This window comes from Podarcis pityusensis (assembly GCF_964106645.2).
Source record: "Podarcis pityusensis genome assembly, chromosome: 1".
Lineage (NCBI taxonomy): Eukaryota > Metazoa > Chordata > Lepidosauria > Squamata > Lacertidae > Podarcis > Podarcis pityusensis.
Genome location: NC_138028.1, coordinates 69,985,823 through 69,999,910, shown reverse-complemented (window position 1 = coordinate 69,999,910; position 14,088 = coordinate 69,985,823). Strand labels below are relative to the sequence as shown.

Below are 14,088 nucleotides of genomic sequence, written 5' to 3'. Positions count from 1 at the left end.
GTGGGTGTAGAAAGAGGGTTTGTTGCACAAGAACACCAAATCCACTTCCATTGTAGAACCTGAATTTGAAGGCATGTAACTGAGACAGCAAAATAGAGACAGCCTGGGACGGTCCTGACAGCACAGTCCTAAACATTGTTTCTCAGAAGCAAGTCAGATTGTGGTCATTTATTAGACATATTAGACTAGATTAAAAATAAAGGAGCAGTTAACCTTTTATTCTAGTCAATTTCCTCTAGCCTTTGTATAGAGATAAACCTACATCTACCTAGGTTTGTGAACACAATTACTAAGATGATCAAGAGGTAAAAGGATTTTGTGCAAGACTCTCAGAAAGGTAAATCAAGATCCCATTCTTTGTCCTGTAAGCATCAGAAAAAAGATTGATTTCTAGCCAACAAAGCCCTATTTGTTCAACTTGGTAGGAGAGTGTGATCCCAACCTCTAGGCACACAGCCTTCCAAAACAATAAAACAAGTCCTAGAAAACCCATATTACTCACTTAATTGCAGCCACAACTTTAAAAGTTAGATAACACAATAGAAAGGAGTAAACCCACAGATTGTATTAAAATGGTTTCTATTTACCAAAAGAGACTATTTCTGGCTATCAGTTCTGAATTATTGTTGTTGTCATTGCAAGTATTGTTATTTTGTGATTTCTTTCCTGGTAAGGAGAGAAAAATATACATTGGCTCAAAAGAAACGAAAGCACCTTAATAATGTAGTATCCTGATTCTGAACATTAGGCTTTACCATTACATTTGGCTTAATAAAATCTGTTAAAAGTGTTATATACAATGAGAATCTGAAAACCTAGCAGGCATGAAAATTACTGAATAAAAGTGTAAAAAAAAACAACAACCCTATCACTCACTGTGCGATTGCAATAAACTTGAAGGACAGTCACAGGTAGTTAAAAGTGGTAGTGCTGAAATAGCAAAACGACTTTATAACAGTATTGTGGCTAGACATAGATTTCAACACTGAATCATCTGATTCTGTCTCAACATCACCTTTTCAGCAGACACCAAAGAAAAACAACAGCTCAAAGCTTAACTTTGTTCTCTCAAAGAACTCTTAAACAATGGACATGTACAAGGAAGTGCTTTCCCCTTTTTACTCCAGTTCTATTATGCAAAGTTGCGTGTTTTAAGAAAAGTTTAACTCTATAGCATAAACCTGGCCCAGGTTCATCACAAAAAGTATTGCTTCACTTACCCCTATTCTGTGGCTCATGAAAAAATACCTTTCCAGCTTGCTCTTGAACTTTTTGTTAACTTCCACTCTTTTCTTTAACTCCAAAGTCCAATACTGTATTTCCCACACTGCTTTAATCTCCAAGCTAGTAATTGTCCCATACAATTCTCTTTCATGCCCAGGATGAGAAAGGATCCTTTTAGCAAATGCCACAACTCTTTACAAACAAAATTGTTGTCATTGTTAGGAAGAAAATGAAGTGGTTAATTTGAGAAACTAACATTCCATATAAATGAATCAATATATATATACATCAATAAAAGCAAGAGCCCAATTGTTTACACCTGAAAAACAGGCAAAGGAAAAGACTTGCATCAATAATAATAATAATAATAATATTAATGTTTTGCAAGGGCTGTGTGGGATTCAAATGTGTAGAGAATGAATACAGATGGAGGAGGGGGAGGATGCAGGGAATGTACTGAGGAAAAATTTCTTCGAATGTCAAGAATGTACAGCAGGGTGATGTGTCCTACTCTGTTCACCAGCTGTGAAGAGACAAAGAGAAGAGCTGTTCACATGTTCCCTATTTCCAAACAAAGACAGTACAGAGAGAGGCATCCGCACTAGGCAGCTACCCAGTCGATGCTATACAGGGCTGGTATTTGTCACCAAGCCATTATAAGTAGCTGTGAGTTTTCTTTCTTGGAAAGTGGGATGGCAAGGTGTGGAGAGAGAAGACACCAAAAATAACTGCATTAAAATGCTTCATGTGTCTACCTGTTGTGATGCTAAGTCATAAGCAGCAGCCAAAGAACTAAAAGTGTGGGGCACAGGAAACACAAGCAGCAGGGAGAGAGGATGAAGCCCTCCCCAGGTGTAGTAAGCAGGCAAACAAAATGAATTCTAGCTGTTGCCCAGCCAAAGCTAAAGCTAGATCTGGCAGATTTTCTAGCTGATACCTGCTCAGGAGAAGTCACCCTGGAGTCTGGAAGAACACCAAACTCCTTAGAAGTTTTCACTTTGCTAATCCAACTGGCTTAGCATCAGGTGAGTAGAACAGGCATCCCTCCACATATGCCTGGTTTTAGACAAGCCTTCCACAGCCCAATACCTTCATCCATGACTATTAGCTATAGTGCTGTGGATGGGAGGTTAGTAGTCCATGTGGAGAAGGCTGTTCTTGTCAAAGTAATTCTCCTGACGCCACTCTACATGCTCCCTTCAGACATGAGATGTTGCTGAGGATGCTGTAGTTATAACAAAACATAGAGTAGACTGGCAGGCCTGCATAACAACTACTTGTACTCCTCAATGCATGTGTGAATTCAGCACAGAGGACCTAGCTTGAGTTCAGAAGATGTCTTTGACAGATTTTGCCCAGAGTTCTTGGTCTTCCAAGTGCTATAATAGGAAGAAGACTGATGTAGTTCCCTTATATACAAAAACTTCTGCAATATGGCTGTCAAGGAGACTCCAGTAACAGAAAATGTGTACTAGCAGTAATGGGGAAACAATAAAGTGTACTAATAATTTTAAGGATAAACACTAGCAGAAACATTTAGTTGTACAGTCTGCCAAGCATCTTAAAATACAGAGGATCTTGCCTTCTACAAACAAACAAACAAAAAAAACACCATCATTTAAGAGAACCAAAAATAGAACATTGTGCAGTAGGTTTGGAGTAATGAGATGAAGACCAAAAGTTGACCTTAGTTATGGGCTCCCCAGAGAACATAGGCCAACAGCAGGAAAAGAAGAAACCTTTAAAACTCAAAATACATATCCCATAGAACACATTCTTAAGCAAAACAGAAGCAGGCCAGGCAACAACATATTTCAAGGGCAGTGTCCATTCCACTATTGCAAATCTGGCTGGAGTACTGTACTACAAGCATTGTGGACCGACTACACCTGACAATTCAACCCTGCCCTCTGGGAATCCATTGCAGATGACCACAGTGCCTGGAGACAGGCAGTCAAGTCATGTATCCACAACAGTGACCAGAGGAGAAATGACTTCTGGGCAGAGCGCAGAGAGAAGAAATGCCATAGTGCATCTGCAGCAGCACAACTGGACACTTTCATCTGCCCCAGCTACAACAAAACATGTCACTTTGGTATCGGTCTCTACAGCCACAGCAGGCTCTGTAACCTTCCAGCAGTTTGAACTCTCCCTCAAAGGCATATTCCTGCAGTGTCTTCTGAGACAGACGGATGCCAACTGACTGCAAGTCAGGCTGGAGTACTACAAGCATTGTGGACTAACGGCTTCTGACAATGGCACAGTTGTCAGAAGTTAGGAGTAGTTGTAGCATACCCAGAACTATCTAGTTATGCTAACATACTGGCTCATATATTACACAGAAGTGGGCATAAATTGAAGAAAAAGACACTTGCACTTTTCCTTTCCACACTTTTACTGCAGTGCTTGAAATTGGACTCTGATCTCACCTGCAGAATATTCTATGAGTCCTGGGGGTTCACTGGGGCCCACAAATCTCTGCAATTGCAGCAGAAGTTGAAACCTTACTCTATTTCTCTGCTTCTGTGTAATTTATGAACCACCCCTGAGTTTTGCTCAAAATTGTTCAAATTCATGTTAAATATCAGGTTAAACATGCCCTTGATAGTTTTCAGATTTCAAATTCTATCAGATTTATTCCTTTCAATGCTTAAAGGAAGAGAATGGATATTAATGATAACTGGGGAATGCCACCTTAAAAAAAAGAAAACCTTGCCATTGATTCTGGCATTTCATTTGAGAAGGGCCCTATGGAAATGTTATGGTAAAGCTGAACATAACTTTCAGGAATATAGAGGCGGCCTATATTTTAAGTTGAACAGATCAGAATCAGCTGCTGTAAAGGAGTTTTATACATTCAAATATGAGGCCAACATGGTGATTATTGAAGTGATCACTTTTCTTAACTCCATGACAAGCTGGAACTAGCCATCGCAGGAGCCATGTGGTTTCCATCAAGATAGCAACATCACATTTCGTCCTCCTCCTCTTCCATAATGTCTAGTGAATCCAAAAATGCAAGATGTGATGTCAACATGCTTGAGGTTTTCCCATCCAAACCCCACTGCATTGGCTGCTACTACTAATGAAGGTAGGAAAACTTAGCTCGCTGACATTACCTACCTACCAACCTACCACTTAATATAAAAAATAATGAAGCAATTTAAAATAGGAAACCAATATAGTAAGACAAAATTAATCCACAAATATCAAATTACTGAGCAGTACAATCCAGAAATAACAGTTAGGAAATGGTCAGACAAAAAGAGACATTACGTCACAAAACTTGAATCAGACATTAGAAGGGGTGGAAGAATGAGAAATGAGGCTTCTGCTTTCAGTGGTAGCCACATGGCTCTCATAATACCTAATTCAGCCTAAGCTGATTTGATTATCTTTGCTAAGTTTTGTGAATACCTAAGGAAACAACTCATTTTTCTAGTAGAGACACTTCTTTTTCTGCCTGCATTTAAAAAAGAAACACATACAAAAAAAACCCCCAGACAGCCTTCATGCAAATGGATGCAAAGAAGGGCCTGGCTCCTGTTGTACCTGTGAATGCTGGTGATGAAAGAGGAGAGTTAGTCATCTCCATCTGCCCTCATCTTCTTTACCAAAGAACAGCTGATTCTCCAGGAAAGTCTCCTCCATGTTATGAGTCAAGTCATGGTAGACCAGCTTGAGGGAGAAAACTAACCACATAAAATAATGAATGATGCAATAACTATTTCCTGTGCCTGCCTCCTCATGTTTCCCTCTGCGCAGAACATGACCAGATTATCCTCACAAATTTGTTTTTGCTTCTGGAAAGGAAGTGGCTAAGAAATTGCCTGGGGGGGGTGAGGCTAGTGGCAGTAGTCAAACAGGTTTCTCTCCTGTCTTCTGCTACTTCTCATTTGTTTCCAAGCCAGTCAGTGTCTTGGAAGCCAGTCAGTATAGGTCACAGATAGTTATGACAAAGCAGTGGTAGGGTTGTGCTCAAAACCTTATCTCAGAAAATATGAAGCAATTACTCAAGTCTCTTTTGTCAGTAAATGAGTCTTCTAGTAGGAAGGAAGGAAGGAAGGAAGGAAGGAAGGAAGGAAGGAAGGAAGGAAGGAAAGCTTGCTTACAAGACAGGTAACTAGCATCTTACAAACATTTAACTTGCGAGCATTCAGCTTTACGTGCTTGGCAAAAAAATAAAAAATAAAAAGGAGGCGGACATCTGCTAAAAAAGAAATTCCACCCGTCATTGAACCCAATGTATACATGACTGGCTTAGCGTGTTTTCCCTGGAACATAAACCGCACACAAATTGAGAGTCACCTGTACATCAATGAAGCTATTCAATATGAAACATACATGTGGTTTTACTAATGGTGTATTTGAAATAGAATGATATTTGCACCCCAGGTTCAATGATATTTGAACCTTCCTAACTCAATATTTTATCTCAAACCTCTTTCCCCTCATTGCTTTTCATGGGACGCGGGTGGCACTGTGGGTTAAACCACGGAGCCTAGGACTTGCCAATCAGAAGGCTGGCGGTTCAAATCCCTATGACGGGGTGGGCTCCCGTTGCTTGGTCCCTGCTCTTGCCAACCTAGCAGTTTGAAAGCACGTCAAAGGGCAAGTAGATAAACAGGTATCGCTCCGGTGGGAAGGTAAACGGCGTTTCCGTGCGCTGCTCTGGTTTGCCAGAAGCAGCTTAGTCATGCTGGCCACATGACCCGGAAGCTGTACGCCGGCTCCCTCGGCCAGTAACGAGAGATGAGCACTGCAACCCCAGAGTCATCCGCAACTGAACCTAATGGTCAGGGGTCCCTTTACCTTTACCTTTATTTGAAATGGAATATTTGCACCCCAGGTTCAATGATATTTGAACCTTCCTAACTCAATATTTTATCTGGAAACCTTTTCCCTCTCATTGGTTTCCATGAGTAATGTGTGATCCCTGTCCACAACGTCATCAAGAAGATGCAGGCTGTAATCTTCCATATAGGTGACTAGAACTAAAATCACTCAAACCTTCTCCTGAGCATGTGTGCCCAATTACAGGTATGGGCTTATTCTTCTGACACCCACTGAAATGCACAGATGTACATCAAACTGTTTAACAGTCTCGGGAAGCACACAGCATAGCTGTCAACTTTTCCCTTTTTTTAAGGGAAATCCTATTCGGAATAAGGGAATTTCCCTTTAAAAAAGGGAAATGTTGACCGCTACGGCACACAGTGCCCTTGCAGAAATGTATTTTATTGGGGGTGTAATCTTCAACATATTATTGACATAATAATGGTGCAATAGTGATGGGTTTGTTCTGCATTTTTTAGTTGTTCTGCAATGCAGAAGAGCTACAGCACAACAAAAGTAGGACAAAAAGAGAGAGAAGTGTGCTGGCTCTTGTTTTTTTATGTCTATATGCATCCTATTTGCATATGAATTCTAGTTCACAGATCACCAACACAGTACCCAGAAGGACACTTGATGCCACAGAGGCCTTCTCTGGGACTCTTGCTAAAATTAGAATTGAAAGGGGCCTTCTCTTGTAGCCAATAGCTATCTTCTTTGAAGTGCAATACAATGGAGGGTGGGTGCTACAACAGGGGAGGGTAAGGGTTAACCCTTCCCTTCCCAGCTGTGACACACACATATGCACCATGCATTGCCAGTTGTAGTTAGGCTTGGAGGGATGGAACTGCTGTTGGCTACAATAGAAGGCTTTTTTCAAGTCTAATTGTTGCATGGGGGATGATCTTCCTGGAGAATGTAGCTGAGGAGGGCAGGCTAACTCTTTTCTCCCAAGCTTCTCTCTCAGTGAAGATCACACTTTCCCCTGCAAATTATCAGCATGCTTGCATGTGCTTAGCTGCCATGCACACATGTGGTGTTCATGACAGTCTCTCCAGTGGAATTTGCTGCCAAGGAGTGTGGTGGAGTCTCCTTCTTTGGAGGTCTTTAAGCAGAGGCTTGACAACCATATGTCAGGAGTGCTCTGATGGTGTTTCCTGCTTGGCAGGGGGTTGGACTCGATGGCCCTTGTGGTCTCTTCCAACTCTATGATTCTATGATTCTATGATTCAGTTTTCAAATGGGCCCATGGGCCCAAAGAGGTTGGCGAACCCCTATTCTAGCTGAATGGGTTTTTTTATTTTTATTTTTTTAAAAAGCTAGCACAAATTGGCATACTGCCTACTTTCAGCACATCTCTTTAAAACCAACTATTTTGTTCAACTCTACAGCCAATTTTTGAACGATCAAGATCTTTGTTAAAATAATAAACCTCTTTTGTCACTCATCCCAAAATATGACAAACATGCATTTTTCTATTAATTTTGGGTCATAATGTCTGGCCAAAAACCTACAAGTCCTACTAGTATTTGTAGCAGAAGACTGTGATTATTAATGGGGTGAGGAGGAGGAGGGAGGGAGGGGAAAGCAGCAGCATAATGTGTTATTGACTCCAGATTGGGTTGTTGGTTCTGCATTTGGATGCTTTTCAATGTATTTCCTCAATATTTTGGTTTTTCTGCTACTGCTTTTCAGGAAACTATATATGCAGGCACTACACCATTTGGGCATGGTGAAATAAAAGTATGAAAAGTTGGTCTCTTGACATATATACAGCCAGCCCAATGATAGGGTTTCTTGATCTAGATTTCATGCTGTTCGAGCAGAACCAGTAAGCTTCTGGCTATCTGTAAAAGTGTGTGCTACATTTTAAGTGTCAAAACTGAAGTAATAATCTCCTTTCCTCCCTTCTGGGCTTTTGATTCATCACAAGGTCTGAGGGACAGTGGACTGGCCCCCTCCTGCAAAAGTTTGCTGACCCCTGTCTTAAGAGTTATATGTGAACCCTGCTCAACAGTTGAACTATGGTTTGTTTACTGCCAACAAAGCAAGATGTTAAGCCATAGTTTGTTGCTGGGTTATGAACCCTATTTTAACTATGGCTTTGTGTTATGAACCTTACAACCTCCCCTAACCATAGTTTGCTTGACCACCCGACCCCAGAAACTCACCAAACTACAAAGGCATGAGGCAAAAGCAGATGCAAAACAAACATTTGGAAAAACAAGACACAGTTTGCTTGATCATCTGTGGGACAACTCATGGTTTGGTAAACAAGCTATGGCTTAGTGCTATGTGTCAACTAGGTCAAAGAAAGAAAGAAAGAAAACATGAAGCTAGAACAGTGAGCTTCAAATACCTTCCACATTTCTTCTCCTCTCATCATACATAAAGATATTGCATCTTGTGACCATTTTTAAATGTAAGCCACCCTGGAGACTAGATTTAGCTACAAAGCAGGAAATAATATAATAATTATGGTTCCGCCATGCCGTCCTCAGCATGTCATGCAGGACAAAGTGCTAAGGTCTATTATCTTATTCAAACATACCAGATCATATGCTGCACCAAGTTTAAATCGCTACCTTTATTGGTTTGATTTTTGTTTTATTATTACACTTTATTATTACACTAAATGGCACGACTTTTTGCGAAAACTCTGGACTCACAGGGTAGGAGAAGCACTAATCAGAGTGGACCCTACATACAACAGAAGAAGAAGACAAGTTTGGATTTGATATCCCTAAGGAGTCCCAAAGTGGCTAACATTCTCCTTTCCCTTCCTCCCCCACAACAAACACCCTGTGAGGTGAGTGAGGCTGAGAGACTTCAAAGAAGTGTGACTAGCCCAAGGTCACCCAGCAGCTGCATGTGGAGGAGCGGGGACGTGAACCCGGTTCACCAGATTACAAGTCCACTGCTCTAAACCACGACACCACACTGAGTCTTAACCACTGCACAACAGCAAGACCCTGTGCCCCATAGCTTCTATTAAGCTGTTATTTCCAGTCATTTTCTGCACTGTGGAGATCCTGACACAAGGCTCAAAAGGAATGATGCAACTCCACCAGACAAAGATATCTCTGAAGAAGATCTAAGTATTAATGGACACCAGTGTCCTCCTTTCAAACATACTAAAGGCAAGAAAAACAAATTCTTTAAAAGGACATCAGGCTTTCTGCCATCAACATTTATTCTGTTTTGTTGTATGATTCCAAACATGATCTCATTTAATTTGAAGGCCAAAAGTGAACTGTTTAGGCAGGAAGAAATATCAATGCTGCTGGCTCTTTCTGTTTCAAAAGGGACCTTTCAAAGGCGCTTCAAATGGTCCTGCAGTAGTTGCTCACACACCCTTGATGCAAGTATACCACTTTATTTATGCTCGCACCCAAGGTCAGGTGCATGTTTCTCAAGCTAAGCTAGCTGTGACTGGTCTTTAATTCTGAGCGGTGAGGCTGGAATCTCCTGCATGTGACCACAGTTGCACTGCAGCAGCAGTGACGCTTCTAGGGTAGCCTAATGAATGAAATTACTTTCTCTTCTTGGGCCTGCCTATGAGCAGCTGACTGGCTAACTTTCATCTCGGTCCTATGGCATTCAGTATGGTGGATCAGAGCTGCTGAGCTGCCCTCTCAGCACTAGCATTGCTGCAGCTTACCTAGACAGCAGCGAGGTCAGGGGTGTGTGGAAGCATTGGGAGAGTCAATGCAGTGCTGCCACCAGAGACTCAGCACAGTTGTGGGTTTGCTTCTGCTTTGCCCTGCCCCAGTGCCATCCAGGTAAACTGCATTGATGTCTTGGCGGTTCCATGGCTCTGCCCCTCCACACTAGCCACTACTGTCTCTTTCTGTTATAAACACCCCACTTCTTCTTCTCAGTTTCTTTCAGTGCAACAACCAGACGTAGCCTGGCCTCTGTTATCTACGTTCTGATGGCCTCCAGATTAGACAAATCTTTTGGGGTCCATGGTCACATCTTGAATTTTGAGGGACTGTAGGTACCACCCTCTCTTGGTTGCCTTTCTCTCTCTCCCTCAGGCCACTCTACCACCCACCCACCCAGAAAGAATGGGAACATATCACACCAAGGCCACCATACATTTAAAACACACGACTTTCCCCGAAGAATCCTGGGAACTGTAGTTTATTAAAGGTACTGGGAAATGTAAATCTGTGAAGGGTAAAGTTCAGTTCCCAGGATTCTTTGGGGAAAGTCACATATATTAAATGCATGGTGTGTACATAGCCCAATTCTTAAAATAGTTGTACTAGATACTAGCTCATCTCCAAGCGCAATTCAAAATGCTGGTTTTAACCTTTGAAGTCCTATACAGTATAGTCTGGGATTGTGACATGTCTTTTTCTGGTGGCCTCACCAGTACCTGGCGAAGTCAATGGTGACCAGTGGAAAGGACTTACTCAGAGGTGTTACCCAAATGGTACAATTTTCTCCCCAAGGGGGCACACATGGTACTGAGTATTTTGCCTTTTCAGTGCCAAAGGCCTTATTTATATGCTTCTACTGATAAATTGCTGCTGTTTCCCTCCTTTTTATCTACTTTTGAATTTAATGCTGCCCTCTGCCCCTTGCTTGCTTTTCTTATTAAGGAATAAAGAATAGTTTCAGTGAACGCCTTTCATATGATATGACACTTACAGAATTCCTGTAAGTTTTAATATTAATATTACATTTCTTTCAACAGACTCTCCATTTCTGGTTCCTATAATTTACTCTTGCTTAGGGCATTAAGCAGGCACAAAGCCAACTTGGGCTGAGGTTCACTGTTACAACCACCAGTAACTGCAGATGGGTATATGTCATAAAGTTTGGGTGTCTGGACTTACTTGTCAGTTTTTGCCTCAATTTTTCCTGACTGTGGTCAGGAAAATATTCAGATAGATAGTCTGGTTTGGTTTGGTTTGATTTGGTTTGGTGAGAGTATTTCCCCAAGAGCAAGCTTTTTCTATCCAGCCTCACGATACAGATATTTCTGCCATGGTAATAGGACTGTGGTTTTTGTTAACCCCTCAGATTCACAAATCTTGGAGGAAGACGCAGTTACTTGCTAGCAAAGGGCAACTGATGTGTACAAACTTAATTCATGGCAGAGGCAGTCATTTCTCCTGAAGGAAAGACAGCTATATTGGCAAGACTGCCATTTTCTGCAAGAAAATTAGAACTCCCTTTAACACTGATAGTCAAAACATCACAATTCTGCCACTTGCAGACCAGAAGCTGTTTGTCTGCAGTACTTCTGGTCAAATCCCAGATTAAACGAGCAGCTAGATTTCTCAGTGTGGGTGTTTTGTAGTAGTTTCTTTCTTTTCAAAATGTGTTTAGAATGAATCCCTCCAAGTGTTAAATGAAAATTAATTCAAGTGCTGCTTCTGTTGATTTAAGTCTTATTAAAAAGGAAGAAATCTTCCCAATGACTCAGGGCATGGCCTCCCAAAGGAAAGTCAGCCAAGTAGATTACATGAAACGAAGGAGTCAGGCTGCTAGCATGACATATTGGAAGGTTTCTCTCATGAGTCTGTAACTCAGTGATGTGCCAACTCTCATGCCTATGCTTGCCTTTAAATATATTATTCATTACTGAAATAAACCTTTAAAAATAAATGTTGGTCATAGTGAGAAGAAGAGAGATGTGGAGCTTGTGGACAGGCATGTAGAACTTACACACTTGTTTTTTCAAGATTTTTGACACTAGTACCAAAAAAAAATTGTATTGAAAATAGTGGTTCTGAACTTCTTTACTCCCAGGTCTGGACTTTCGCTTAGGAAGTCTTGGAGATTGTCCACCCTGACAATGTGCACATGTACACAAGGTGTGGTGCCATGTACACTGATGGCATAGTATACACAATAATCTTAATTATACACTGTCGGGGGCAGGGGACAGTTGATCCCACATGCTCTCAACTGACTGTTCATCATCTTCAGCGGGTATTCCTGAGTTCCAGTATGAGGAGAAAGACAAACGTGCTTTGGCTAAATCACATCCTATAAGAAGCTTTGAATTTTTCCAGAATCCCACAGCAGTGCCTTATTTTGAACTGGCTCCACTGGAGCCTTAAACATAGTTAAGGGAATCGGAGTCCCACTCAGAACTGTGTTTGTGTCTCCCTTGGGCTCATTCCTCCTCCCATCAACTTTTTGAGTTCCCCTATCTCTTTTTCCCCAACAGTAACTGAAGCTAGCATCACATCTGCACAGAGCTGGACACTAGCCATAGTTTTAAGTTTAAACTAGAGGTCAGAAGCAGACTTCAAATTCCATTTTTAAATGAACAATCACTTTAGCCCAGGGCTCAGCAGCTTGCTGGGGGATGGGAGATGGGGAGGGAGAACAGAATCTCTCTAGGGCACCACCACCAAGAATGTTCCTTTTGACAACTAACCTAATGTCAGAGGATACAGATACTTGGAAGAAGGCCCCATCTGACAACTAATCACACAAGCAGGTTTATGCAGAAGATACTGGAAGATATTTTGCAGGCCCAGGACCATCATAAAGTATACTCAGGCAGCTGCTGGGGCTCATTTTTCTTTTAATTTTTTGCACTCCAGTGCCAAACTATTTCCAGATGTCATTTTGGACTTGCCCCCAAATGCCCTAAGAGTTAAGTAATCCTAGGGCATTGTAGGGAGTGAATATGACCACCGCCATGTTTTTGTGGGGAACCACCTTCTCCCCTACCACCAAAAAAGAAAACATGGAAGAAGTTGCTTGGAGCAAGAAAATAAAAGAGGAGGTGTTGATTTTTTAAAAAATGGGCAGGTGTCAGAGCTGGGCAGAGGGCCCAGGATGGCACTTTACCATAGATTGAAATTTTCACAAATGTTCAAAGGAACTCCAGGTGAAGCACACCACAAAGCTCAGCCACGAGGTTGCCAAGGTATGTATAACAGGGACCAGATCACCTTTTCCCATAAGTAGCCAGAAGATAAAAGTACTCCGGGTCATATAGACCAGCTGCAAATCTAGGAGTAGTGCCAGGTCAAGAGACACTCAAACAGTGCATTTGGCCTTTATAGGTGCCTTACTTGGTTCAGATGAAAAAGGGAGATTTGTTTCATCAGTATACTGATGGCAACTCACTCCAAGTCTCTGAACAGAAAATATCAGCAGTTTCATGTTGATGTTTAAAAAAAAACATTGCTTTGCTGCTTGCAAGATCACCGAGTCAGGGCTTAGCAATTGTATATTTACATAACATGGCCAAGGATGTGATTAGTAAGGAGACCCAAGATGACCTGTATGCCAAGGTTTCTATACACATTACCCCCTGGATCCAGTGTTGGCTCCATATGCTAAGGGGCTCTTGAACAAGATGCCCTCAAGGGGAGCCCTCCTGCCACCATCACCATCACACATTCACTTGTCCCCTCCTTCCAGGCCCAGCCTGCCCAAAAGAAGGGAAAGGGGAGGGGGAAGGCTGCTGCTCTTATTGCTGCTTGTATATTTGGAGAGTCCTGGTGAAGAGAGAAACAGGAAGGAAGAGAAGCAGGGCCAGGAGACTCTGGGTTCAGAAATGGGCCTCCTCCTATAAAGGATAAGTTTCATAGATCTATGGGTCAGAGCATTGCTTTCTGTTGGGGTGGGAGAGCAGGAAGCAAATTGGAATCAGGCAACAAAAGCCCATAAACATATTGCTTTCCACTTACCTATCGAGACTATCCCGAGGCACTTTACTTCCTCCAGCTCTCTTGGTGACACTGGCAATCTTGTTGGCAGTCATGGTCATTTCTGCTCTCTATAAACCGGGAAACCTGGGTAAGGGGAAATAAAATCCAAAGCAAACCCATTGAACCAGAGACTTTTTCCAACACAGCTTAATAAGAAATGTTTCTAGTGCATGGAAAAGACTGTCGAAAAAAGTTTTGAACGTGTTACCTAAACATAACTACTCTTTTCAATGTTGCAAAAAGTCAAACAGCAGCTCAGGTAAGATTCAGATTTGAGTCATGTTTAGACAAGAAACTAAAACCACAGAAAAGTACGTTAGAAGAATGAAACCATTGTCCT

The 14,088-nt window shown here is 41.8% G+C and overlaps 1 protein-coding gene across 6 annotated transcripts in view; it reads right to left on the bottom strand.

Annotated features, from left to right (window-relative positions):
• DENND2B (DENN domain containing 2B) overlaps nt 1–14,088 on the bottom strand; it is a 143,114-nt gene that overhangs the window by 63,127 nt on the left and 65,899 nt on the right. For all 6 annotated transcript variants that reach the window (XM_080975972.1, XM_080975974.1, XM_080975971.1 and 3 more), the window contains one exon: nt 13,728–13,832. In XM_080975972.1, the coding sequence (XP_080832098.1) occupies nt 13,728–13,807 (80 nt within the window). In that variant the 5' untranslated portion in view covers nt 13,808–13,832. The remainder of the gene's footprint in view (nt 1–13,727; nt 13,833–14,088) is intronic.